The 27400-nt window shown below is 42.3% G+C and overlaps 1 protein-coding gene across 6 annotated transcripts in view; it reads right to left on the bottom strand.

Moving 5' to 3' along the window:
* Positions 1–27400, bottom strand: part of LOC133122821 (plectin-like) — a 190058-nt gene that overhangs the window by 150456 nt on the left and 12202 nt on the right. For 4 of the 6 annotated variants that reach the window (XM_061233100.1, XM_061233108.1, XM_061233123.1 and 1 more), the window contains exon 2: positions 26115–26310. In XM_061233100.1, the coding sequence (XP_061089084.1) occupies positions 26115–26310 (196 nt within the window). Of the gene's footprint in view, positions 1–7613; positions 7897–26114; positions 26311–27400 lie in introns of those variants that run through there. The other 2 variants (XM_061233142.1, XM_061233151.1) reach the window with 1 other exon arrangement.

Raw genomic sequence — 27400 nt, 5'->3', positions numbered from 1 at the left:
TAAACCAGATTAATCCCAGACTCATTTGCAGGCCCTCCCGTTATCAACTGAATCTCCACTACATGTAACCTTTGTCCTATGACCTCAGACTTCGGGTCACCCCGTACCAGTGAGACCATAGCGGACCAGCCCGACTCTGATACAGCTCATTTGCCTCCTTCACCGCAAGCCTCAGAAAAGTTCTGGGGTATTTGCAGTGAAATTCCATTACAGAGACTTTCCCTGCCTGCATTTGACAGCCTGCTGGGACCGGCTCCAAATCCATAGCTGGCAGTGACTGGATTTATTAAAATGTCCCCTAAAAAAGTCACAAGTCCCCTCTTTCTTCTCTATCGCCAGAACTTTCCGTGATTCACCCGGCCTTTGCCCTGGTGCCCTCTGAGAGTCGTGCCCCGTTTCCTCTGTGAGGAGATGATAGAAGCGGATCACAGCAGGGGGGTGAGACTGAGACACAAACAGGCAGTCAATGACCATGTTAGGCCTCCTTCAGCGCTCCTCAGTCCTTCCTGTGGGTTTAGCGCCTGGGTAATGGAGTTTTCAGCAGTCATACAGGAACACAGCACTGAGAAAGGAACTCGGGCTTACCTGCAACAGAACAAAACAGAACAAAGACACATAGTTAGTATAGGGTCTCCACTGCAGGGTAATACATATTTAAAATGATAAAGTATTACCTGCCAATTTAAGTGGACGATGTAGGCATGAACCCTTTTAGCCAGAGTATTAGTGTTTCATAGGCTAAGCTGTACAATATGACCTTCAGAAACTGAGAACATTGTTGACAGTCTGAACAGAATTTTTTTTTTTTTTTTTTTATAAGTTGATATTGTTGCATAATTTTTGATAAACTGTTTGATCCAACTGCAATAATAAAAATACAAGACTTCCAAGAGGTGTGAACTGACTTTAAATTGACCAGTGACAACTGGTTTTGCAGAGCAGCAAATACTGTTGAAGGACTAAAAGTGTGTTAAACAATTCAATATTTACTCAAACAGGACCAAAACAGTCTGCTGATTCATATGACTCATCCATCAGCTTTTATATCACTTCCAACCACAGCTATCACATCTCATGCAAGTGCAAGTAAATAACACAGCTATCTCTGGAGAAAAAAATATCATGCCTCAAACAATTTTCATACTTCAAACAGAATTGATACTGTTCAAAGAAGATACTGTTCACAGAGTCTCCAGCCTGAATTCAGACTAGATCAACATGGCTGCCAGCTTTCCATGCTCAATTCCGCTCAGCTTTCTGCAGAATCATATGCTCGAGTCGTACCCAACATTACAGTCGGATTTAAGTACAACTGAGCAGATTGCTATACACTCAAAGACAGAGGTTACACACACACACAAAAGTGGACAATGTCTCTAACCTTGGGGGAAGATCTCATTAGACAATACAATGGCCAGGTTGTTCAAAACACATGAGGACTTCCTTACAGACTTCAGGGTTAAATGGAAAATATGGATAATACACAGGATATGAGGTATCCATGCATTGGTGCAAAATCAAAACTAGTCGCATAAGCCAACTGAACTACATACTCCCAGTTTCGTACTAATTTGAATAGTAGCTAATCCAGATGGACGTCTTCAATCTGTTTTATTACTTGTGATGAACCTGTCTGTTGGACATGGATAATCTGTGCATATTAATGCGGTAAAAAAAAAGGTGTGAAGGAGAACACCCCCAAAGGTTGGTTTGAAGTCTGAAAATTCTTACTAATAAGGATATTATCTGATATCGTCACTACAAAGTGGTATTCCCTAATCAGTGACAACTGCAAACATGCAATTAAGAGCAGTGTTGGGGGGGGTCAACTGTGGTACAGTCTGTAGGGAGGCCAACTCAAGCCTTAAGCCAAGGCACTTTTGGTACTGTGATCACATCTCTATCTGTTTCCTTCTCTGATTTTGCCTTGTCTGAATGAAACGGGGAAAAAATAAGGATGACAAAATTTCCTCTCTTTTAAAAAAATGTTCCTAAGAAAAGGCACAGGCCTGTATTGGATCCACATTTCTCATTAACTTTGACTAATAATGCAGATTCTTTTTTTTTTCCCCAATTTGGCAAGGTAGTTTCAGTGACTGCTGAACTCACCAACTCTGTATGTACAGGATTAAGAAATATTCTTTCTGATCCACAGAACCCTTACTAAACTAATTTAGTGAACAGTATTTTCCCCTGAATTTATATTCAATACACATTACGTTTAAATCCACAGCATACATACATTATAATGATCAGAACAGGCTATTGCCCAAATCTATATTAACAATGCTATAATATTAATACAGAAAAATCATTACACTCCCAAAATACAGTAACAAAACAATATATAAATACATGTATTTTTAGACATCTGAGACAACCATTACTTGCATAATGAGTTGGAAAGTACAGCATACAGAAAGAATCTATGACCATGACAGGTATGGTCTTGAAGCGCTCTGGAATGAGCCATTCCTGACTACTATAAATCCCGGCAAGCAATTACATGCAGTCAAAATCTTTCTCTGTCATTAATCGTTCTCTAGCGCCAGTGTGCTATTTATACACCCACAGTATGTCCTCTTAGAATACTGAGCTTAGAATACTTTACTTTGACCATTTCCATTACAGTATTTCAAACACTATGTCTATGACAGTGCTGAATCTACAGAACTACCGCTAAACTGTTTTCAGTGAATAATCCAGATTTGCATCTCTGATGGAATATTGCTGCTTGTGTGACCATACCATTTCATGATTTGCTTACATTTCAGGGGCAGCAAAAAGTCAAGCATTTTAAGAATGTCAATGACAAAAATGTTGCTTTAAAAAATAAGTTGAATCTAACTCTAAATAAAACTGTTCTAACTATACCACTGTGGGGACATATATATTTTCTGCCACAGAATAGCATTAATGATCTAATTATTACTTAGGTGAGAGGACACAATCAGTGCATACATAGCAACCCTATTATACATTACATTATCAATATACATACGAAAACTATATATCCATGAAATGCACAATACACTTCTTCACCAAAGTCAGTGTTCTTCACACAAGTTTTATTTACATTTAATAGAGCTATTCAAAGCTGCACAATGCCTCAATATCAGGGCTTTTTGTCCATTTCTTTGGGATTGTGGGACACACCATACAAGGACTTGGTCAAACCTTAAAACAGTCTTTAAGGGTTCTTATCTTCCCTAATTGCAAACAGCGGTAATCCTTTCAATTGACCGTGCAAATATTTTCCATTTTTAGCAAATAGAACCCACATTTTGACAAAAAAGCCAAGAAGATAGTTTTCATGCTTTTATTCTAGTCAACAGCCTCCTCACTCCCAGGAAATTTCTATGTTTATGTACTGGTGGCCCATGACCATGGATATCACACTGTACTCAAAAGACTGAATGAAACAGTCTTTGTCTACACGGCCGGCGTGCAAAGCCTCATGGGTAACAGCATGTGCAAATACTGTAATCAGCATACCCTACTCAATTCTCATCTGGAGGGGAATGTATACTGTATATACTTTGGACATTAGGGAAACCATTTTCCATTGCTGTACCAGACTCGTTCTTGTTAATCAAAGTGTCACGGCTTATTTGGTGCAATATCCAAAAATAATCTGGTATTTAAATTTCTCGGCGGTCAGACAATCAAGTCTGCCCCGAACTCCGAATAACCCTCTAAACGGCTCTCCAAAAAAGGCCAGGCTATATTCGCGTGTGGTATTTTGGGCGGCGCGAAGCGGAGCGTATAACATGACTGCATTGTATAGCTGCCGTCCAGAGAACAGGTTTGGAGGGGACCAGACGCTCCACCACCAGCAGCCAGTCACGAAGGAGTGCAAGGAAGGAGCCCACCCACTGTGTCCGATCGATTTGTGAATGTGTTCTTGGAACGCATAGTCTGTGTCACCAAACAAATCTGAATTTAATATTTAAAAATGAAATAACTAATGTGTGGGTGCAAGGCCTCTCGGCAGAGATTAACAGAAAATGAGTCTTGTCGCTCTATGGCACCTGTGTATTGTGCTTAGACTCACAGTCCTTCACTAGATTTATGTATTAGGTCTGTGTCAGCATGGGAGCGACAATACAAGACAGGCCACAGCTGTCTGATAGCAGAGGCTTAAGGGTTCCACGGAACGCATGCCGAGACCCAACCCTAATCGTTCTCCTGATGTTATCACAGCCGCCCACAAAAAATAAATAAATACAATACATTATGTGTCTCTGAAGATGAAAAGAAAAACTTTTATTTGTGTTGCTGTTTTATTGGAGTATGACCACAGCATTGCTAACATTTCGAAATACAGCTTTCAGGCATACATCCATGATGACACATGCATGCAGGAAAACTGCCCTTTCTGTATCTGACTGAAAATACTGAGGAATTCGCCAAAAGGTGTTCCCCTTTTCGACGATGAAAGTTCCATCTTTTCAATATGACCAATGTGTTTTACTTACTACAGCATGGAAATGAAAGCAGATTTATTGGTGTAATGCATGGACAGCTGGTGGGTATTTGCATTTTACAGTACATTTACATTTACATTTAAATTCAACTGGCAGGAACGTTTGTCCAAAGCAACATATGAAGCCATTAAGGGAAATGCCACCCAAGTGAGAACAGCAATTGTAAAACGACAGACATAACGTACGAACCTAATAGAACCAATACACTATAAAAGCAAATATTAAGCAACACTTAATATAATTTCCTTAGTACTGATCAATATTACAGTAAAACAAAAGAAAGTTAAATACATTAAATACAATCAATTCTGATAGATAAAGTGCTATTATGTACGTGAGGCAACTGACAATTCAACAACAACCAAAACATTAATTTTGAGGGAATATAGTCAGAATAAGCCATGTTTAGCCTTGCAGCAATCGCAGAGGTTTATTGCAGATGCACTAATAGATGTACTGCAGGCTTGACTGAAGGCTTCTGGTTCCAAAGAACACAGCAATAAAAACCGGCTATAGTAGATTCCAGAAGACCTGGGGTTTATTTGAGACAAGGTTTCTGCTCTTACACGGTACAGAAGCATAGAAATGCAGCACTGTTCAATAGCCTTGCATTCACGCTCATCCTCCAAGGCCATCGCATAGACAGGAGAGTCACTGAGCGTCACTGGAACAATGGATGCATGGAAAAGGAGACAGCAGAGGAACATAGCTCATGCTCTTAACAGACAATGCCATCTGGCATTGTGACCAATCAGGAGATACAGTACAGAGTTGCTGCCAGACCATGATGCAGCGCAAAGCCTGCTCATATTGTACATACAGAACTCCTAGGCCAGAATATCTCAATGTCTCATTGAACACAGTTCCAAGTAACCAAGCAACAGCAGGGCCATACCAAATTTAGTCAATTCTTCATAACCGTACGAACACATAAAAGCAATGAAATTGCAATACTTGTGCACTTTGACACAGAGCTTTTTTTCATCCACTTCCTGGAAAACAATTTGAATTTAGATTTTATGTCATCGTGTACCAGTGGGCATGTATGTAGATCAAATGTCTGTCAAGTTCCCCTCCAATCAATACCCTTTCATGCAGCAGCACATATTCTTCCCCCCAGAGCCATAGGCTCCCCGCCCTCCAAACATTTGTTTCACTCGTGTATACATCATATCCCGGATGCTAGTGTTGTTCTAACTTCGATTTCAGCTTGTCTTTAATGAAGATGCAGATTGACAAACAGTCCCACTGGACTCAAGATGCTTGTTTGACATACTAAAAAGGTGGGTTGCTACAGTATGTTTACTGGTCAATCTGGTCGATCAACTATCTTGGTGCTTCTCAAAGTGCAATGGGGGGGTGCAATGAAACAACGAGGGGATGGAGGGGTGCGGTGGTGTGAGGTGAAGAAAAGAGGCACAGCACAGGATGTGTGTCTGGGGGGGGGGGGGGGGGCTTTAATAAAACGGCAAAGTTCACCAAAAAATATTTGGGAACTAGTTGTAACAAGACATACACATACATACAGCATACCTTCAGAGAATTCTACAGGGGTTAAAACAGAAACATGTTGCTCTCAAAACACTCTCAAGTTAACTAAAGCTTAAAAACTTCCACATCTGATTGAGAAGGTCATTTGTGCCTAATATGGCCACTCCAATCATTTAGCAATGCCTGTATCTTCTCTCTCTCTTCTCTGCTGTATGTATGTCCCACTGCACACTCAATCAACGTTACCTGAGCTAGTAAAGTTTGCATGGTTCCTGCCACCTGTGCAAGACTCCTGAAATAGCCGGGGAACAGAGTTGTCAAACACAGAGACAGAAAAGACAAAACACAGAATGAGAGAGAGAGATGTTTTCTCACGCCAGCAAGGCCCCTTTGCCTTTATAAGGTCCGCAGCTCCCGGAGGCATGTTAGCCTGAGTAGAGACACCAGCATCTCCTGCATAAGCTCCAGCTATGTCTCCCTACCCATAAACTCCAGACTCCTCTCCCCACCAGACATCACTGCAGGCCGCTGTGATCCAGCGCAAACTGTGGGTCCCCCGACAGGACAAACAAACTGGGCCGATATTTTTAGAAGATGCTTCAACTCGCCATCTTTCGGATGATCAGCTGGCGTTCGGCCGAGTGGCCGATGAGAGTGAGACAGAGCAAGAAACTGAGAGAGAGAGAGAAAGTGTGCGTGTGTGAGAGAGAGAGAAGCATCAGGACAACTGTCCAGAGACTATGAATGAACACAAATGTGTTCAGTCTTCCAAATGCATCTATTAACAGCCCTGTTTGGGACAGTGTCCTGCAATTCCCAGAGACGATTCCAACACCGAAATACCCGACTGATGCCCATCCATGCTCGATTCAGTGTTAATACATAAAAGGAGTGTACTTAAATAGCATCCGATTATTGCAGTTGATGCTCAATGCTTGGCATCCGGAAATACTATCAAAAAGTAAATACCCTGAGGATTTGTACGGACACCATTGACTTCTTCATGTGACATCACATGCGTGGTGTGCAGTGAATAACAGTTGTGACGCTAAATGGATAATGCTAAATGTGAAAACAAGAGCGACCAAGGCATTTCAGAAGTATCCAGACGTGATTCTGGACCAGTGAGTGCCTAGCAGTAAAGAGGTCATTTCAGGGAACAGCTATACAAACTTGGCAGATGGCTATTCAAACTTTCTTGTTAGGCCAAGTATCCTAAAACAGAGAGTCGTCTGCATGTGCTCCCACCTTTACTCACAAAAAAACGTTACAGTACCATTAATACTGTCATACAGCCAGTACGCTCATCAACAGATAATGTCAAAATACATATTTACAAGGACTTGCTGAAGGACGTTGTCTTTACTTCAACAACATCTGCGCTATACGGTGATAGCAAACATATGTGCCAGTCAATGTGGAACTATTTAACTACAGTCAGCACTAAGGGACTCCCACCCACACATCAACACCACCACTAAATACACACGCACACATCCACACACTCACACATGCCCACACACACATGCACCGCCCCCCTAGGTCACTTCAAACACACAGCCAGAAGCATACCGGCCCTTAATAGAGAACTAGGCAGAAGGAGCTGAAGGATACGGTTCAGTCTAGGACATTTACCTTTATACTTTTCCCTGACGTTCTCATACGCCTGGACAAAGTCCTGCTCCTCAGCATTGGGAGGTAGGCTGGCAGGGTCGTACATGGCCATGCCTGGCACTGACTGACAGACGTCCGCTTCTTCTCTTTTTCTTCCCTTCTGTCTTCTCCTCTGACCGCAACAACTTGTGTTGTCTGCTCAGCTTTTTTCAGAACACAGCGCTGTGAGCTTTTCTCTCTCCCTCTCTCTCCCTCTCCCGCTCCCTCTCTCACTGAGCGTTCTCTCCCTAGTCCTGGATTTCATTCCAAAACCACCACCAGCTCTCCCGTCCTCCCTTGCCTGGAAAATACCAATACACATGTCGGGCCCCGCCTCTTAAAGGGACAGGAGCGCGATTCCCAAGGCAACCTTCACACACACCCACGCAGTCTCTTGTGAGCCACGCGCACACCTCGCTCTCTCTCCCGCACACACACGCGCGCACGCATGCAGACACTTGCGCTGCGCAGCCCCCCCCCGTTCCTCGGCTCTCCACCCCCTGGGGGAATGGATAACCAGGCTGCCGGGGTTTATGAGTGAGGGGCAGAGAAAACAAGACACTCAAACAAAAGCCCGTCACTTCCCACAACGGACAGAGCCCTCGGCATTCCGGTGCTTCCCGGTAGGGAAACGGCAAGGCTGCATTCGGAGCCTGACGCGATGCGGCTCAGCCAATGGTCACACGTACGCGTACGTGCCTCCGGTCTGATTAACAAACTAAAAGCAAGCTGTTGCTCAATGCCGCAGCCGTTGAGAAAAGCCCTAAGCGAACACAGCAGATGCTGCTCTTGTGAACATGTGTGAACGACACAAAACTACATAAAGAGGTAAATCACACGCAATATTAACATGTATTACTATAAATACTGCAAATACAACTGTTCCATATTTATATCAAAATAAGGGTGGGAGCACAGTGCAACAAGTAGTAAAAAATCTGAAAAAAATCCATGTGGATTTAGGTATCAAGCGTAATATAAATATGTAAATAGAGAGTACGATTTTTCTTTTCATAGCAAGGGCTAAAACTAGTTACTGAAGTTTGTTTGACCACAAGTAGGCCGATATTTATTCTCCAAGTCAAAGATGAGAAACGTTAACTTGTGGGCTGCTTGACTGGAAAGTTTGTCACGTAATCCTATGTCTATGCACATGTCCACTGGTCACAGAGGCCATGACATAAGGTCAGCTACTGCGTCTTCCTGGAAGGAAGCGCTGCCCAAATATCTCCTATAGAAACAGTCGGAATAACACGCAAATCCAGACCCTGTACTGCTCTTGGAGGAAAATGGAAACATTCTGCTTTGAGGAAAAGAATGACAACAACTCCACTTTATCACAATTATCAACAGAGGAAACAGACAGGATGGGTGTTGTGTGTGTGTGTGTGCGTGCGTGTGTGTGTGTGTGTATGTCTGTGTGTGTGTGAGTGATTGTTGTGTGAAATACAGGAAATACAGCGATGCGTAGGAAGCAAAAGGTCGATACAACAGTGAGTAGCGGGCCAACTTTCCGAAGGGATGTAGCTGAGGTCTGACAAAAGCCAGGGCTTCTTTGTACATCGGGCAAAGCTTATCCGTTTGTAATTGATTCTGTACTGCATTCGATGAGACTGACAATGAACGTGCCAATAGCAGGCAGAGGACAAAGGACAGGACCACAGCTGTTACCCTGTGTTGTCTGCAAATGCCACCAGTAGAAAGGCGCACCTATATCTACATCATCCAATCACTGCTTTTGTGCTTTGTGCAATTACACCTCAATATTACCATTAATTCTGATGTTGAATTCCAAGGTGCCTTCAAAGCCTCCCCCAAATATTCCAGTATTTATTGTGTGCAAGCACTAAGTGCAAATAGAAGGAAATTGTCATATTGTTATTTTATCCCAATGCATATTTAAATGAATTATTCAATTGTAATTGTAGTTAAAAACTGAGCTAACAATCAATAGGTTACATGGTTAACCCCCAAAAAGGAGCATGTTTTTTTTTAACTTATAGCATTGACATGTAAATCTCATTAATTACGATTGTACGTTCCAACTAATGCAGGTTAATAATTATTCTCTACTGTAATTTTTTATTCTTTTTGGTTTATTCTACCTCGAGTGAGGGTTCTGCCTTTAATGTGTCACCAAGTATGTTAAAGGAGTTTGGTGGTTGAATATGACACTTGCCATTTGTCTTTAGGTAACAATAAAACAAATTGGGTTTTTTTATTATTCAGCCATTAAAATGTCTTTTAAAACTTTTTTTCAAAGTCTAAATTTCCCAAACTGTCTGGGCGTGGTAATGACAACTGTGATTGACAGACCGTGCTATCAACTTCCGATAGCTAAGGTAAGGACGACTGACTTATCCGATAATAATTTGTTCTGGCTTGCCAGACAAGTGAAGATAAAAGCACAACTATAACGTTCTTATGAAAGCAAACTAGATACCTAACGTTATCGATAACTTCACCTTATGAAAGCAAACTAGCTAGCTAACAATAGCTATCCAGCTAAATTAGGGAGCCACGGTGGTGCAACAGGCTAAGATGCAGCAGACTTGCGGTTGCAGTTCATTGCAGTTGCATATTCTTGTGCAAAGGTCGATGTAACCGGCTCTCGTGGAGCGGCATAATTGGCTCGCTGCTCCAGAGGGAGGGACTTGGCAGGGTTAGCTGATCGGTACACAAAAAGCACCTTGGGCGCCTCTGAATCACAGTAACGAGCATGAGACGAGACGGCTTGAAGGAGGCGGTGTATCTAACACTAACTCTAATTGGATTAGATGGGGTACAATTGGCTACCAAAAAGGGAAAAATCGGAAATAAATTATTTTTAAAAAGGCACTCTAATTTAAGTAAAATAAAAAACAAATATATATGTATATGTCTTGCCTGTAGGCCAGTGTCGCAAACTATGGGTCACAAGTTATAGGGGAGGGATATGTGGAGTGGAGAACATTCTCAACCAGTTGAGAATAGGATGATACATTTAAAACGCTTGCTTAACGCTTGCCAACATATTTAATACTTTCATTGTGCTTCTGCAATGCCTTCCAGTGCATATAAAAACCTAGAAAATGTGACCAACCGTTACCACCATGTTACTCCTTTAAATAAAAGCAAATGTTGTGTACATTTTAGTCTGCCTGCCTTTGATGTTAGGCAAGAGAAAAAGAATACAGTATGTTATATACTCGGTGTATTCATTCTGTAATTTTTCAAAACTGCAGCTGACTACATTGAACAATTATCTGTTAATGATTCAAAAGGAATTCCTCAAAAAACAATGACAAAAAATGTCAGTAGCTGTGCTTTGGGTGCCAGGTCCATGCCTTTTTCCAATTGTCACTTTCCGTAGTCCTGTTAGTCTGTTCTGCCATTCATTCCTTTCACCTGTTCTCTCCCTATTATGTGTCTCGGCCTCCCACTCCATATTTGTATTTCCTTCCTGTCTGGTCTCACCTGTTCCTGTTGTTCCTTTGTTGCCTTTGTAACCTGCCTCTGTTTGTAACTCATTGCTAGTTTGTATATTCCTGTCCCCGGTTCTAGCCTTCTTTGGCCAACCTGTTTCCCCTTTTGTTTTCTGTGAAAAGGTCGTCATTGGCTAACATTATTCAAGTGGCTCGGTACAGCTTAATTCGTCTTTTTGTTTTTGTTTATATAATAATATGATTAACAGTATGAAATCAAATTAACTAGTAAATATGCACAGCCCTTGAAAAATAACAATACTATACTTCAAGCAGATTTTCTTGCTTTGAACCCCACACTTGCAAAAGCCCGTCAGGTTCTGTGTTCTTCATTGTATTGGATTATCCCTGCTGAACCCGTTTGCTTGTGTACCGACCCTTTGCCTGGACTCTCGTTCTCGAACTGTCTGATCTCTGTCACTATTGTTTGCTGGATATTGACCCCTGCCTGTCTGATTTATCCTGAAGTTAATAAAGACTTTAACGTTAACTTCTGTGGTCACACTCTTGGGTCCAGTGTTCTGATCCCTGACAGCCCCTATCAATCATTATAGCCAGACCTTTTTTAAACTATCTAAAATATCCTTAATTTCACGCAAAAACTGCCTGGGACAACTGAAAACATAAAACTGACTTTTTTTTTCATGAAAAGTGAAATAAAAAAAGAAAATGAACTATCCCTTTAAACATTCCACTTGGCTAGAGCCACGCCCAGTAGAAAAAGTCTTATATTAGGCTGCAACTATCTCACACTTGTGTCCCTGAAGCAGGTCCAGGGAGACTTCAGCTCAACCACACACATGTAATTAATCTATCTGTTTACTTTCCTGTCCACTGAATGCATATGCCACTTAGTATCTATGTGTGTGTGTCCATGCATAAGATCATGCCTACCTGTGAGAGTGCGTGTGTGTTTGTCAGCGCATGTGTAGATGTGTCACCATATCAGTTTTAGCACTTCGCTGTTGGTTCCCAGCCTTCCCTTCCCCAACCCGGAACAGGTGCATGAGTGAAATATCACCCACGCAAGTTTTCAATGCATGCACTCACGTACGAACACACGGGCAATGTGCTAAGCTTATGAGCACACATACACAAGTACGCCACGAGCATTGAGGTAATATTTCCGACGACCCCCGTGATCGTCTTGGACCCCAGAGACCATCAGTCACAGCGATGGCCACGTGATGACATCGAAGGCCGCATACGACGTTACACCTTCTAGGACCTTCTCTTCAGAAACCTAGCTGAAGGGGGCACCAGCTGATGGCAGAGCTCTCCGAGCAGAGTGCCGTGGAGACAGGGTGTATAAATACGCTTGTGTAACACGATACGGCTCCTGACGAGCGGTGTTCACTGAAGCCTCCAGACCCGGCCCTGGCTCCCTGACGCCAGCCTCCATAGGGATGTGCCTGAGGCCAGAGCGTCCACTCACTGTCAACGCCGTCACGCCTTGGCGAAAAAGCCCATTTCCAACACAGCCCCGAAGCCCTTCTGGAACCCAATAAAGAAATGTAATGGTCTGAGTAGGCATTATAAACACACGGCCACTGTAAACGCAGTAGGTCGCCACTAAATATACTATAAAATGTCCTTTATTGAACACAAAAACTGTCTGGGGCAATCAAAAACAACTAAAACTGAAAAATACCGAAAACTGTAAAAGTAAACTGTGCCTTTAATATGAATATTTAATATGAATAGTGAAATGCGGAGCCCCTGTTGATCTTTGCTTCAATCGGCTGCCTTTTAAACCCTCGGTAGGGTGGATCCACAGGATCAGGAATGAACACTGCTGCTTTACAGAGGAAAACTGCCATTCACCACTCCTGCATTCACCATAAAGTAATACGCAGTGTATTTTTCCTTGTATACTTTACACTTCTGAGTTTAATTCATTAAACATACATTTACATACATTTTAGTCACACCCTAATAATATCTCTGCTATCACACATTACATTGAAAACACTTTCCATTTCTATTCCAGTTAATTAAAAGCAACAAGTGTTTTGACTAAATGTTTTTGTTTTGCTTTTTTGGGAAATGAATTAGGCTCAAGCTGTTAAAATGTTTCATAAAAGAGGCCAAAACCTTTTGGTGAGCACTAAAATATTCATGCAAACATCAAAGCAACTGTGGAGGCAATAAACACAGAATACAGAACATATCATACAGAACACAGTGTAATAATAAACACAGCACAGCACATGTACAAAGAAGTAGCATCAGATGCACTACTATAAAGAGGAATAGCTTGGTGCTCAACCTCCAGGATGATTATTGGCCCAGGTAATGATTGTTTTTGAATACATTACATTACAGGTTATTTACCTGAAACTTTTATCCAAAGCGACTTTCACTTGATTAGGCTAAGCAGGGGAAAATCCACCCGAGAGCAATGCAGGGCCCAACAGCTGTGCGTGACTACACTGGGGATCGAAGGATTGAACCAACCTTGCGGGGCCCAGTCATGTACTTTAACCACTAGGCTCCAGGCTTCCCCCAGCAGATCTTAGCAAGCACGCTATTACAGTATGAGGGACTGGTGACCCCAATAACACCCAAGGTGTGATAAACAACCAGGCTTTCAAATAGGAACTTTTTCAAAACAATGCAAAGTGGGAAAACCAATCAAACTTGATTTGTTTGTTTCTATAACTCACTGCTTGCACATAAATGATGTGATAATTCTCAGTGGCACAACATTTAATGCCACAACTTCACTGTTTCAACAACTTGAGGATTCATTTGAACGAGATTCAGACAGAGGCAAATTGCTGCCTCCGATGAGTAGTCTATTACTGTGTGTGCTCTAGTGTATTTGAACGTATTTTTCAGCAAACACATTGGTTTTAATGAGTAATATTAATTAATATTTTAATGAGTTCACAGTAAATCCCCGAGCAGAACAAAGCTTGGACAGTCCAGAGCTAATGAGCTACTGCAAATTTGGCTCTCACATCAGAGCCCCACTGCCTCCCGCCCCTGAATTTCCAATTTAACAAACACAGGGACACGCCGCTTAGTCACTGCTCCTGTGTCTGAAGCCAATGCGTGGGCCCTTTCAGACAGGACATCCTTCTCTGTTTATTTCCCCTGAGCTGTCTTTTCAAAGTGACCTTACAGCTAGCCGCCCGGCTCTCACTCCACAGCAGACCTGGCTCACATACGTCATTGCTCGGGATTCAAATACTTTTTCTGTGCTCGATTGATCTTGCCTGGTGCAATCCAGCCAACCAAGAAGACCAGAAATCGGGATTTGAATATTTAATAGGTTGAAATAGACCAGCGCTGCAAAAAACAAATAATAAAAAAGTATTTTAGTCTTATATTGAGACAATCTTATTTATTTTACTTTCTAGCTAAAGAGGACAAAAATATTGCCAATGGGGTGAGAAAGTTTGACTCATTTCAAGATTTGCCAATGGAATGAGAAAACTTCACTTGTCAAGCAAACAAGCTAAAACAAGCTAATACTTTCAACTTGAAAAAAAATAGAACACGAGTCTTATTACAAGGCAAAAATACTTAACTTAAAGCAGTTACTTTTTGCAGTGAGGTAAGCTCAGTAAAGCCTAGAAAAGTATTTGAATCCAAAACAATTACGTATTTGACCCAGGTCTGCTTCCCAGACTGAAAGCCTGTTGCAGAGGCGTACATCATGCGGATCAAATAAAGCTCACAACGCTTCGCCGTGTGAGAGAGAGCCCAAAAGCTGCAGCAGAGCTGCCAGCACCCTGACTTCACCTAGCAGGCTATTGATCAGACCCACCAATTAATTACCACCCACTGCTCACATGATAATTCATACACGGTCTGCTGTCTCAGCTGCTTCTTCAAATAATACCTGAGTTTCATCAACAGGAAGAACTTCAAATGAGCTCTTATCTCTCGCACATGGGAAATACACAATGTGGGTACAGCCTGAAGACAATGAAAATCGCACATATCAGGTACTATTCAACAGAAAGAACAGAGCACTGTCCTCTATCTATTTGTACAGACAGCAGAGGAGGATGCTGTATTCCCTGCCTGTTCAGCAGGCCCCATCCAGCCCCCCTCGCTAACAGTGCACTCTCAATTTACCAGGTGACTGACTGGCAGTAAACTCGCAATTCGCTGATTGATAGATATACAGTGAGCTCTCAATTTATTTCTGACATACCTTTCTCACAGCTGTTGTAATATATGAGGGAAATTCAGGTGAAATTCCACTCGCTTTGCTGCATCGTGTTGTTGCATGGGCAGTTTAATGCACCTTCTTGATATTAAGGCTATTACGGTAGGGATGTTACAGCGTGCACTACCTGTGGTTTTGTTTCTTCATCCCTGGGGCCTATTCCGTCTGATGAACTGAGAATGCACAGTCCTTCACAATAATAAACTATTACAGTAAAAATGCTCTCAAGTTATTAAAGTGATGTCACATTAAACAGCTACTGTACTGCAACCATATCCAATCTTTAATCAAACCCACATTTTGGTAGCCCTGTAATACATTCTAAACCGACCATGCATTTGGAAAAATTGAAAACCAAAACATGAAGCACATTTTCCAATGGCACCAATCAGGGTTGTGGAATTGTGCATCGCGTCCAACATCAAACACACTCCCTTTAAATACTGACACCATGTGGAGACAGCGAGTATTGCAGACGAGAGACACCAGTTCAAAGGGGTACTAGAACCAGCTGGGGAGCCCAGGAGCCGTACTCAGTGCTGACCCCTGGGTGCGACTGTCTGCATTGCAGGCTGTGTTCACGCTCATGCGTTTCCCTGCTGACGCACGGTGGAGCCACTGTGGATGTGCCATCGCGTGTCCCCGGAGAGGGGCATTACCCTTGATCTCAGCAATAAAGGCCCTTGGCAGGCCAATCCCTGTGTCAGTAGCTAGCCTCCGTGTCCTACAGGCAAGAGGCACAGGCTAAGCTGGCCCTCAGCCAGGACGTGGACAATGAGGCACTGTGGTGTTGTCAAGGGCAAGCCCTGGCATTTACACCCCCCACCCCCCTTGCCTCAGGGCATCAACATGGCAACAACAGAGGCCCCACTGACAAAATTCAATACACTCCGGATTGCAAGAAACAAGGTTCTAGTTGGGATTCAGGGCGTGACCATTTCCACAATTTCCACCTGAGCTCATCTCCTGCACGTCTCCATGATTTCCCTGGTATGTGATTTCAGAAGAAGGTGTCTTGTAATTAGATTGCCACTGCCACCAATAAAGTGCTACTGAACTGGGCACGTATTGCCAGTGTGCTGGAATAGGCTGCTACTTTCAGTTCATTACAAATTATTTTTTATTCTATTATTACATTTCAGTGGGTTAAGTAAAAGATAAGGCTGGAATGTGCTCTGAGAGGCAAGCTGTGCAGAGCTGTATTGCCGTGGAAAAAAACGAACTATAAATAATGAAACTATGAAAGATGATGAAATATTTGGCCAGTGGTATGTGTCTAGTCTTATCCACACCCATGTAAAAATAATCAAAATGAAGACCAGATTTACAAAATAAAGATGCATAAGTGTGCCTGTCTTTTTCCCAAGACATGAATTATTCATTTTATCTCACAATTTATTCAATTTGAAAAATATAATCTATACAAAAGCACTATAACAAGGGAACGCTAGAGTCAAAAACGAACTTCCCATATTCACAATAAACTCCAGCAGAGTGAGCAGAATAATTTAGGATGTCAACATTCAGAGAAAAACATACTACAGTATGATACACCTGACAAGTTGTCAACTGAGTGTGTGTGTGTGTGTGTGTGTATGTGTGTATGCACTTCTGTGGGTGTGTGTGTGTGTGTGTGTGTTGGGGGGGCTGGTCAGACTTATTCCAATCAGACACGTCTGTTATCATTGCTCTTACACCGTGGTATTTATTGTTCACAGCATTTATTTGACACTACATTATTTGATATTACACTTCACGGCACGGATTGTATTACAGTGCTGTGCTGTCGAATTTAATCCACTAGAGGGAGCAGATTAACCCATGCACACTCTCAAAAGCAGTCTGAAATGTTGGAAAAGGCTTCAATCATCAACTCCTGCCCATGTCCAGATCTGAAAGGACCAAACCAGCACCAAACCACAATCGTCAACAAACCTTATCAACTGGTTATCACAAAGCCATACAGTATGGTTATCGAAAAAGGCCAGATGGGTGTGTGGGATTCTGGGTAATGGAAAGCAAACATCTTGTATCTTTCCTAGGGCTAAACGTAAAACATTCCAAGCATTCTGGAACAGAGTGTAGAGGCCACCGGTGCGTGCAACACACCCTGCGCTATTCGCACACCTCGGGCCCAGCTGGCCAGAGTTCACAGGGGTCAGGAGAGAAGAAGCAGCTGCCCACAGGTCACACTGTCCCCAAATGGAAAACTCAGACCATCATTGGAGTGTCCAACCCTGGAAAGTACGGAGGCTACGCTGTTTTCACAGCTGTTAAACATGCCTAGCTCTCTCAGTTGATGTCTTTCAGAAATCCATGAAACTTACTGTACAATATGACAAAAGCCTTCTCATGTTCTAAAATGATCAGACAGCACATAGAAGTGAGAACCGTCTTCACAACACAGTCTTTGGAAACACTCAACGCTGTCACAAGCATTCTGTCAACCAACCAGCCGGGGTGTGTAATTGAGAGTATTATTCGACGTACTGCACCAATTTAACTTTGAGTGAAATTTACAATGACAAGTGAGAGCGAATCTAAGACTAGGGGCTAAATTCCTTTTTGTGCCATTGAAAGTCAATGCTAATGCTGCAGCCTGACACAATGACACCAGCCATGCCACACAACATAGTCCTGAATCAGCCTACAGCAATGTCTCACTCTAATTACTATTTACAAAGTCTACACAGGCCTGGGTTCCATCGTGTATATGTTTTTTAGGCTAAAATGAGAGCTGGAAATCTTGGATGTGCTCACAAAGAGAGATGGAGGCTGTGCCATTCTGATCATCGCCTCCATCCCCGACCCCTTGTGAGGAAGCAGCACTACGAAGAGGCAGCAATCACTGAAGCTGTTCTCCACTCGCCCACGCCTCCTACTGTCTGGAGCACCTCCTTCACCTCCGATAGAGCTGAAGGCCTGCCAGCAGGGGACACTAGAAGACTGCTTTGGAGGAGGTGGGGGAGGGGTATGTGAGGCGCACAGGGCAGGAGATCAATCGCAGCAAGACCCTGAACAGTAGAGAGATGGGGCGTCAACTCCCCCTCGAGGAATCCATCAACCCCTCCGCATTGAAGATGGCCTTTCACCTCCTGTGTCCCCTATAGCTGCCGGAGACCGGCACCAGCAAACTGTGAGGCTCTGTGCTGAAACCAAAAGAGGCCACATTGCTGACTTTATTGTGCCTGGGTGGTGCTGTGTAGGCAGTACAACAGTGTGCTACAAACAGACCTCTTAATGACCAATAGCACAAATCTTTGAATCTCATATGACAATCCACTGGAGGGGGTTGATTATACTGCCCTTTTTCCAACAGAACAGAACAAGGGAAATACTGGCCTTCGGCGATGCCAATTAAATGCTCCAGGCACATTCTTGCACTTAAGTGTTAATAAAAGTCACAGTCAAGATTCAAAGAATGCTGGTCTGCAATCAGTGGGGAAGAGAGAGAGAGAGAGAGAGAGAGAGAGAGAGAGGAGGGGGGATCAAGAGAGAGAAAGAGAGCAATGGTAGGAGGAGCAAAATATGGAATTGGTTCAGTCACTTTCATTTCTGCATTTTATCATTTAATATCCATAAAGTAATGTGATGATTACAGTAAGCTCTACAGGATGTAAGTCAGAAGGTCATTTCTAAAGCTGTCTTTTCACTGAGTCTCCATGGCTGTAAGTCAGCTAGCTATTCCTGAGGTGTACACTGAAGGCTTTTCTACAGACCCAAAGCAACAATAAGAACCCCAAGCAGAACTAAGTTAGCCAGTAAAATTTCAAAATAGCCCCAAAACATCTTCATCAAAGCCTACTCTGATCCACATGGTCGAGGCTTCTTTAGATATTATCAATAGCCCTCCCCAGAAAATAAACTTCATCCCACAGGCAGTGAAGAAATGCAGGTTTCTCTTGTCCACTCATTTGCCGATGTACAAATGAGAACATGGTAGCTGTAAGTGACACTAAAGAAGCTAAACCCTGGTGTAAAATCCAGCAATGATCAGCTTGAAATACCAGCTGCCAGCTGTTTCAAGTCATAGCTTGAGCTGGTAAAACCATATTGAGTATGGAGCTGGACTAACTGGTCAACCAGCTACCAGTGGTTTCAAAACCTAGCTTGAGCTGTTTTTTTTCAGCAGGGAACTAAAAAACAGAGAACAACCAAGTTGATAGATGATAAAGGTGTTCATCATTCTGTGGTCAACAGCAGGTGAGATATCAGTGGAATGCAGGACTGTTGCAGTGGGTTGTGTCAGAACAGCACACACACAGCCGAGGGTCAGTGAAAATGTGGTTTAAGGAGCCTTGCAGGCACTCTTTCACAATCAGTGGAATGCACTGGAAATATTGTTTTTAGGGGGTCTGTCTGGTGATATACAGCATGACCACAAAGATGAACTGCAAGTATAGCTCCAGGGTGAGTTAAATATGTTCCACCTTTTCCATAGTAACATGACCTTTTCTGTACTGGACCAAACCCTGAGGTGCAGGCTTTCTCCAAGGTATGAAAAGAATGCCTGCAAGCTAGCCACCTTATTCCTATCCTCTGTGCCACCACTCAGCTAGCTCAATGCAAAAAAAAGTGGACAACCCTGGCCTTTCCCTGCCGATAGACCCTGCTTTACAGTACAGTCCTACAGAGCTATGCCTCTTGCAATAGATTGAGGCATTTTAATGAAAACTACTCAGTCAGAATAAATAAATGAATCAATTCTTCCCTTTATTCTTTACATAATTTTTCCCTGTAATAAAAATATATTGGCATGCATAGAAACAAACACTGAATAATACATGGATATTAGAATATGGAAGCACACCAAATAGTTTTTTTCAATACAGGACATGCTAACATGTTGTCGTTTTTGGTTAACCCCTTAAGTCTCAGTATTTTTGCATTCATTCCGTTTTTAACAGTGCAATTTTCGATCACTATGGTAACAGGATATACCGTTTGAAAGCGTTTTTAAAGTTCCATTGCTTTAGAGACAACAGTTCCCTATTTTGTAACGTGTGTGGCAAAACAAGCATGAAGGGACCTCGCCTTCTCTGCATTTTGGAAATCCATATACTACACAAAATAAGGTCAGTGTCCTTTTCACGGCAAGGGTCCAGCAAAATGTGCTACCAAGGAGAAACGTTGATAGAATGTCCATTGTTTACTTAGAATATCTCTGGATGAATTATCATCCGTTTTGCCACTGCATACTTCTACAAAAGTACCTACATTTTGTATCGGCTCTCTGGAACAAGAAGAGCCCATGTACAAACTTCTCTGACTAGTATTGGCAATCCTATTGCACAGTAAATGAGTGATCCACGTCTGTGAGCAAAAAATGCAGTATAACTTCAGCTGAACCTAGAACCGGTTCGGTATGGTAAGGTATTGCAGTAACGGCTAAGAAGCATTTTAGCTAATACCATTATGTTTCCAACGGTGTGTATTTGTTAGGCTTTCATGCTTGAGCTTCTCTAACTTTGATTTAGTAATACTTAAAGAAATTCTGACTCTAAAGGGTTATCTTTTAGAAGACACCAGGATTATTCCTGTAGTCAAAGGGGTTCAAGAACAGTAGGCATTCTGGGTATGTCATTTTCAAGCTTGTGTTAAGAAAAGGGGTGATATTTAAGGGGTTAATAATACATTGTTGGTTATACTCAGATATATGCCACTAAGATCAAATTTCAAAGTACATTGTACATTCCAAGTTACTACGTCACAAAAAATGTGTGTAATGTCATGAAATGTCAAGTCAAATGTGTTGTTGAAAGTATCAAGTATATATTCAGAAAAGCCTTCCATTTTCACAAAAACTGAAAGAAAGAAAGCCAAGATACTGGATCTACATACAAGGAAAAATAATACATTGTTTTGCAAGTGTTGGTCAAGCTCCAGTCAAGCAGCAGCTGATTCATCATATCATACTGGATAATGGAGGGAGGACAAGGGAGCAGGAGAATAAAAATATCAAAGATCAGAAAACGAACACTAAACTAAGAAGGGAAGGTTTCATACACAAGAGAGATACGTTTTGTCATGCTATTATAAGCACATGGTAGCATCCTTATTACAAGAGTTACAGTTTCTATGTTCTCAAATAAATTATCAAGGTTTACTGAGCATCATTTCAAGCACACAGCCCGGCAACACAGCGAGCAATTTACTGAAGAAATTCAGTGCTTTTCTTACAGAGAAAGATACAGCTTATTAAAGTAGCCCTGTTGAAAAATAAGAGGGAAAACTACACCACATTATTTATAGAATGTTAGTCTTGAAAGGAACAAATTGTCTTTCCATGTCTAAATTCAACAAAAATGTAGCACTTCCGTTTCACAGGGTTTCATTATATGACATTCAAAATGCCATCCACCACAAACGCCTGCACAATGACATTCAGAACCATTCATTACTGAAACACTAATGAATACGTCTTGTTAATATTACAACTGCTACAATCTAAAAGCATGGCATGTTGTTCAAATGCATTGCCTTCTCTGAAACCTTTATCAGAGGGAATGTACTGAAACATATTGGCATTTCACCTTAATATACTTTGCTGATGCATTTTGTCCAAAGTATATTTAGATTTTTAAAAAAAGGCCATTATGACAAAAATACTTAAATGTCAAAGGGGAAATACAAGCCCCACAGCAGATGTTCAGACCAGAGCAGAAAACAGCTGATGTAACTGCATAAGCCATGACATAAGCATATGAAATTCAAAATGAAGTGCACACACTTGACACACTTCACTTATTACTAATTCATACTTAATACTAATATAAACACAATAAAGCACACAATAAAATTGAGGGAATTAAAATGAAGAAAGCAGTGTCCTTGTAGCTGTAATTCTACACCTGGTTTCCAAGGCTGTGGAGTGATCTGAGATCTAAGGGGTTATAACATGTCAGAAAGGGTGGCATTCAGCCTACACCCAAAGACAGATAGCGACTTCGAAATGCCAAGCAGATATTTTTTCTCTAATGGGATGTCAGAGAACACAGCTTTTGCTTCGTGCCACGCGGTGTCGTTCACAGGATCGGTATAAATCAAGTCTTTTCCGCAGACCAGCTTTTTCGCCTTGCTTGATTGACCCACTGAATTTCCTTTCCAGTGATCTCTGTGTATTGATTGCAGCACCAGCTAAGCTTAACGGCTCCACGGTAGCCCCAGCAAACCATGCCGCTCAAAAACTCCCTGTGGAGAATGTCCAGACTAGCCTGCTGAGGTTCGGATGCACTTCCAAAGCCTCGGAACTGGCCCAAGATCAGCGTGTGCTACATATCACCTTTTACATGTATTTAATACAGCATATGATTGGTCACCGTAAGGTCAGCTGACATTAAGATTTCTCCCCCAATGGGTTATTTACCTCCACAGTACATGATAAATATCATAATATGATAAAGGTATAATGCAGCAAACATCACAGGAGAGAACTCTGATGTACAGTGCAGTCCGTAAGTATTTGGACAGTCATACTATTTTTTGTCGTTTTGCCTCTGTACTCCAGCACAATGGATTTGAAGTGAAACAATGAATATGCTCTATATCAGGTCAGTCATGTAGGAATTGCAGGAAATACATATTCCCCCCAATTTAGGGGGAAAAAAGTAATTGGACATTTGGGTACGCCACTGTTTCTTGGCCAGCTGTGTGTCACTGGTTCATGCAGAAGAAAGCTAACAAAAGGTCTAGAGTTGATTCTAGGAGTTGTATTTGCATTTGGAATCTGTTGCTGTTGGTCTCAACATGAGGGCCAAAGAAGTGTCGATGGCAGTAAAGCAGGTCATCATGAGGCTGAAAAATGTGAATAAATCCATCAGAGACTGTGCCAAAACACTGGGTGTGTCAAACTCAACTGTTTGGTACCTTGCTAGGAAGGAAAAACACACTGGTGAGCTCAGCAATAGCAAACATCCTGGTGGATCAGGGGAGGCCATTGTACTGGATGACTGAAGAATACTTCAGTCATCCAGTACAATACAGTTGGGAAAACTCCTTTTCAACTGCCAAACCAACCAAAAACATGCTCTAGAACTTAGGCACAGATGTGTCAAAGAGTAAAATAAATAAAATAGTAAAAGACTACACCACCATACCCTCAGAGGCTTTACAGCAAGATGCAAAGCACAAACAAACCTCAAGAACAGAACAGCAAGGTTAGAGTTTGCTGAAAACTACAGTGAAAAACAGGCATCCCACCTCTCTCGGAAGTCCGGGAGCCACCCGGAATCTGTCAACTGCTCCCTGAGACCCACGAGTGGTCAGAAATAGCCCCACAGGCAGAAGCGAAGTTTAGAAATTTGAGTGAAATTTGGCGAACAGTTGCAAATGATGAACCAGTGGGGGGGAATTCCCCCAGAACAGGTCATTTGCAGGTGTTAGCCAAAAAAACAGGCTGGCCAGGTTACAGTCTGCTATGAAGTACAAAAGGAGCCGGCAGAGCTCTGGAAAAAGATGTGAAAGAATGCTGAAGTGCACAGAAACATCTTATCTGGTTAGATACAACCGAGAGCCTCAAAACTGGATGGTACTTAACCTTGCAGCAGGACAATGACGCACACCTAAAGCAACCAATGAGTTTTTCAGGGACAAAACGTGGAAAGTTCTTGACTGGCAATCACCCAACCTGAATCCAACTGGACATACATTTCACTTGCTGAAATTGAAGTTGGGTACAGTACAGGCCTGGTAGAGCATCACCAGGGAAGATACCCAGCATCCGGAGATGTCCAAGGGTCACAGACTTCAAGCAGTCATCGAATGCAAATGATTTGCAACCGAGTAGTAAACATGAAGACTTTATTCCAGATTATGTGTTCATTTGTCCAATCATTCATGGTCGCCTAAAATAGTTTTATAGTTTCATTTTGAATCCAATGTGCTGTACAATACAATAGACAGTGTCACAGTCCAAATGTCACCGTATGATTATGATAGAAAATATATGAGTTACCCAGGTATTTACACAGCAGTCCTGCAAACGTTACTGCATACAGGGAGGAAATGAAAGGACCACACTTAAAAGAACTGAGACTCCAGAGAGTGCTGACCCAGCCCAGCCAAGCCAAGCCAAAGAGACAGAAATAGGGAGAAATATGTATCTGGGTGATTCATCTGGACTAATTCTGCTTTTATGCATGAAAAAGGTCCATCATCAACTTTCAGGAGTTTTTATTTTATCATTTTACTTAAGTGCAGCTAAAAGCAGGGACAGGAGGGACACAGCACCCATGCTAAGATTTACAGACTTTAAAATGCCTCATGTGATAATCCCTGGAAAACTGACATGAATCATCTGCTATTTGTGGAATAGTTCAGTTTTAAACTTAACATTTGACTATTAATCTCCTTGAGTAAACTATGGGTCTGAGATGGGCCCAGTTCTCTCCTAACTACACATAAACATGAGGGTGTAATTACATTTGACATTAAAATTATTTTACATTTCAATGCATGGCTCACCAGTTTTTCTTGCGTTCGGTATTGTTTGTTGACCAAATCGCTCACCGAGGAACAGTATAATTCATTAGGAGGTTGATATTCTAGTGAACATATGCTTTCTGTCATGGTACATGATGCAAAACTGATGATAACAGTGCAAATTACGCTTTGATAATGACAGACTCTGCCTGGCACTGAATGAATGGACTACTGTGAGAAGAGAAACAATATATTAACCCTGCCAAGATCGCACACTGTTATAAAGTAAATATATTCTTCCCAAACAAAGAGAACGTTGTCATTCAAACAGCTCTATTGTTCTGCCGCTACAGATAACCACACCTTGTTCTTGACAGGAAGACTAATGGGCAATGTGGAGTAGCAATATATAGCACCCTGTTTTATTTCAGAAGTGACTAGTGAATCAAGACTAGTGAATTTTACTGTTCACATATTCCTTGTTTCCACAGGCTGGTAAGAACAGTATCAAGGATCTTGAAACAAAAAACAGATGTACTGACAATTTTCAATTAAAAAAAAAAAATACCTGTACTGTAAAAATAGGCATTTATCCAGTGAGTGTGCATGCAACGACAGATGTTAAAAACACTCCTTAATCCAACTGAGGTTGCTAGGTGATTTCAAACAATTGCAGGCAGATGGCCTTGTATGTACACACTCAGCTAGCGTTTGTATGTGTTGTGCATTGTTGGGGGTTATTATACAGTTTTGTGAAGATATCAATTATTTCTGAAACAAGTCCAGGGGGGACTTAATGTTATTTAGTAGATATGCATTGTTCTGTGGAGTGTGAACGTGTGCGTGTGTGTGTGTGTGTGTGTGTGTGTGTGTGTGTGCTTGGGCGCAATGTGTGTGTTTGGTATGCAAAATGTGCACGTACGCATGTGTCTGTGGCCTCACTGTGTCCATGTGCGCATTTAGAGGTGTGTGTGTGTGTGTGTGTGTGTGTGTGTGTGTGTGTGTGCGCGTGCTCATATAGTCTTGGACAGGCCTCACCGTGGGCCTATGTGTGTGTGCGTGCATGCGAGTGTGCGTGTTTGTCTGTATGCACAGTCATGAGCAAGACACCTAACCCCCAATTGCTTCTGAAGAGTGTGTGAATGAGAAGCATCAATCGTGTAGTTAAATGCGCTATATAAATGCAGACATTTACATTTAGGTCTCGGTGTGTGTGTGTGTGTGTGTGTGTGTGTGTGTGTGTGTGCGAACGGGCGTGTGCATATAGTCTTGGACAAGTCTCGGTGTGTGCGTGCGTGTTCGTGCGAGTGCGGGTGTTGGACAGGTCCCGGCGTGCGCACGCGGGGCACTCTCGGGCAGGTCTGCGTATATCAGGGTGGGTGCGTGCGGAGAGGGGGCGGCGGAGTTCACCCTCACCTGCGATGCGGAAGACGGCCCTCTCGGCCGGGTCCAGCACCTCTCCCGAGGCGGACTGCGAGCGCTTCACCCTCTGGTGCTTGGCCAGGTTCCAGGGCAGGGTGTCCCCAGGCTGTGGAGAGCAGGAGGAGCTGCTCCGGTCGCTGGAACCCTCCTCCCACCAGTCCTTCTGCTTCTCCCATCTCTCCATCATGGCCTGAAGGGCGAAAACACGTATGCCATGTCACACGATGTCTTTACCGGCAAAACACTCAAAGGTGGAGACAGGATATTCCTAAAAACACCTGGAAGGCATTGGACATAGTGCTGTAGTACGTAAACCATATGAACATAACTCTTAGACAGGTATACAAAGATACCACGTTATACAAAGCAGGCATGCAAAACTTGCTGTATATATGTATAGAGAATGTAGTCTTCCAGGGAGTCAACAACATTGTGCGCTGTCATAGCCAGACAGGTTATCCCCATTTAATTGCCATAATGTAATGTTTTTGACTGTTTCTGTTACTCTCTAATCTTCTTGGTGTCACTGTCTGGTCATTTAAAGTGTTTTACTGTTGTTGCTCTCTCTCCATTTCTCCCGGTCTCTCTCAACCTTGCCATTGGCACCAGATCTCTAGAACAACTATAATTACTACATAACTAAAACATTTTTGGAATACCCATTACCCATCGGTGTTATGTTTGAAAGGTATAGCATATTACCACGCTTACATCACACTAATAATTTGATTTGAACCAAATTACGGCAAACTATGGAAGTTTGTGGATCATTTAGACAGGATTATAGGACAGCTACATACTTTCAATTTACTGGTGCATGTAAACTTCTCGGTAAGCTCCCTTCCAGCATTTTTAAATTGCAGATGTGAAAGGTCACCAGACACAGTGTGGTTTGTAATTCAAACACAAACTAACATAGCGAACAGCAACATGCAGAACAGTGTGGGGAGCATGCTTAATTAATTATCAGATCTGCAGGCCTTAGGCCACCGATTAAAAGAATCCATGTAAAATTCTGAACCATGTAAACACTTAATCAGAATATTGCCTTAAAACACTTAAACTGATTATTTCCAATAATCGGGGTATAAGTCCACATGTGAACATAGCCAACGTGTGCATGCACACCTTGCCAACGGTAACAAGTCCAAGAGTGCTACATAAAACACCGGATTTGGCCCGCATCACTACGTTGCAATGTGATCCACATTTGGATCACACTTACCCATTACAACCTTTACCCTCTTGCCAGAAGCCCTTATCAAAGAATGCCTGCATAC

Source organism: Conger conger, chromosome 1 (genome assembly GCF_963514075.1).
Source record: "Conger conger chromosome 1, fConCon1.1, whole genome shotgun sequence".
Lineage (NCBI taxonomy): Eukaryota > Metazoa > Chordata > Actinopteri > Anguilliformes > Congridae > Conger > Conger conger.
This window is presented reverse-complemented; position numbering and strand designations above follow the sequence as displayed.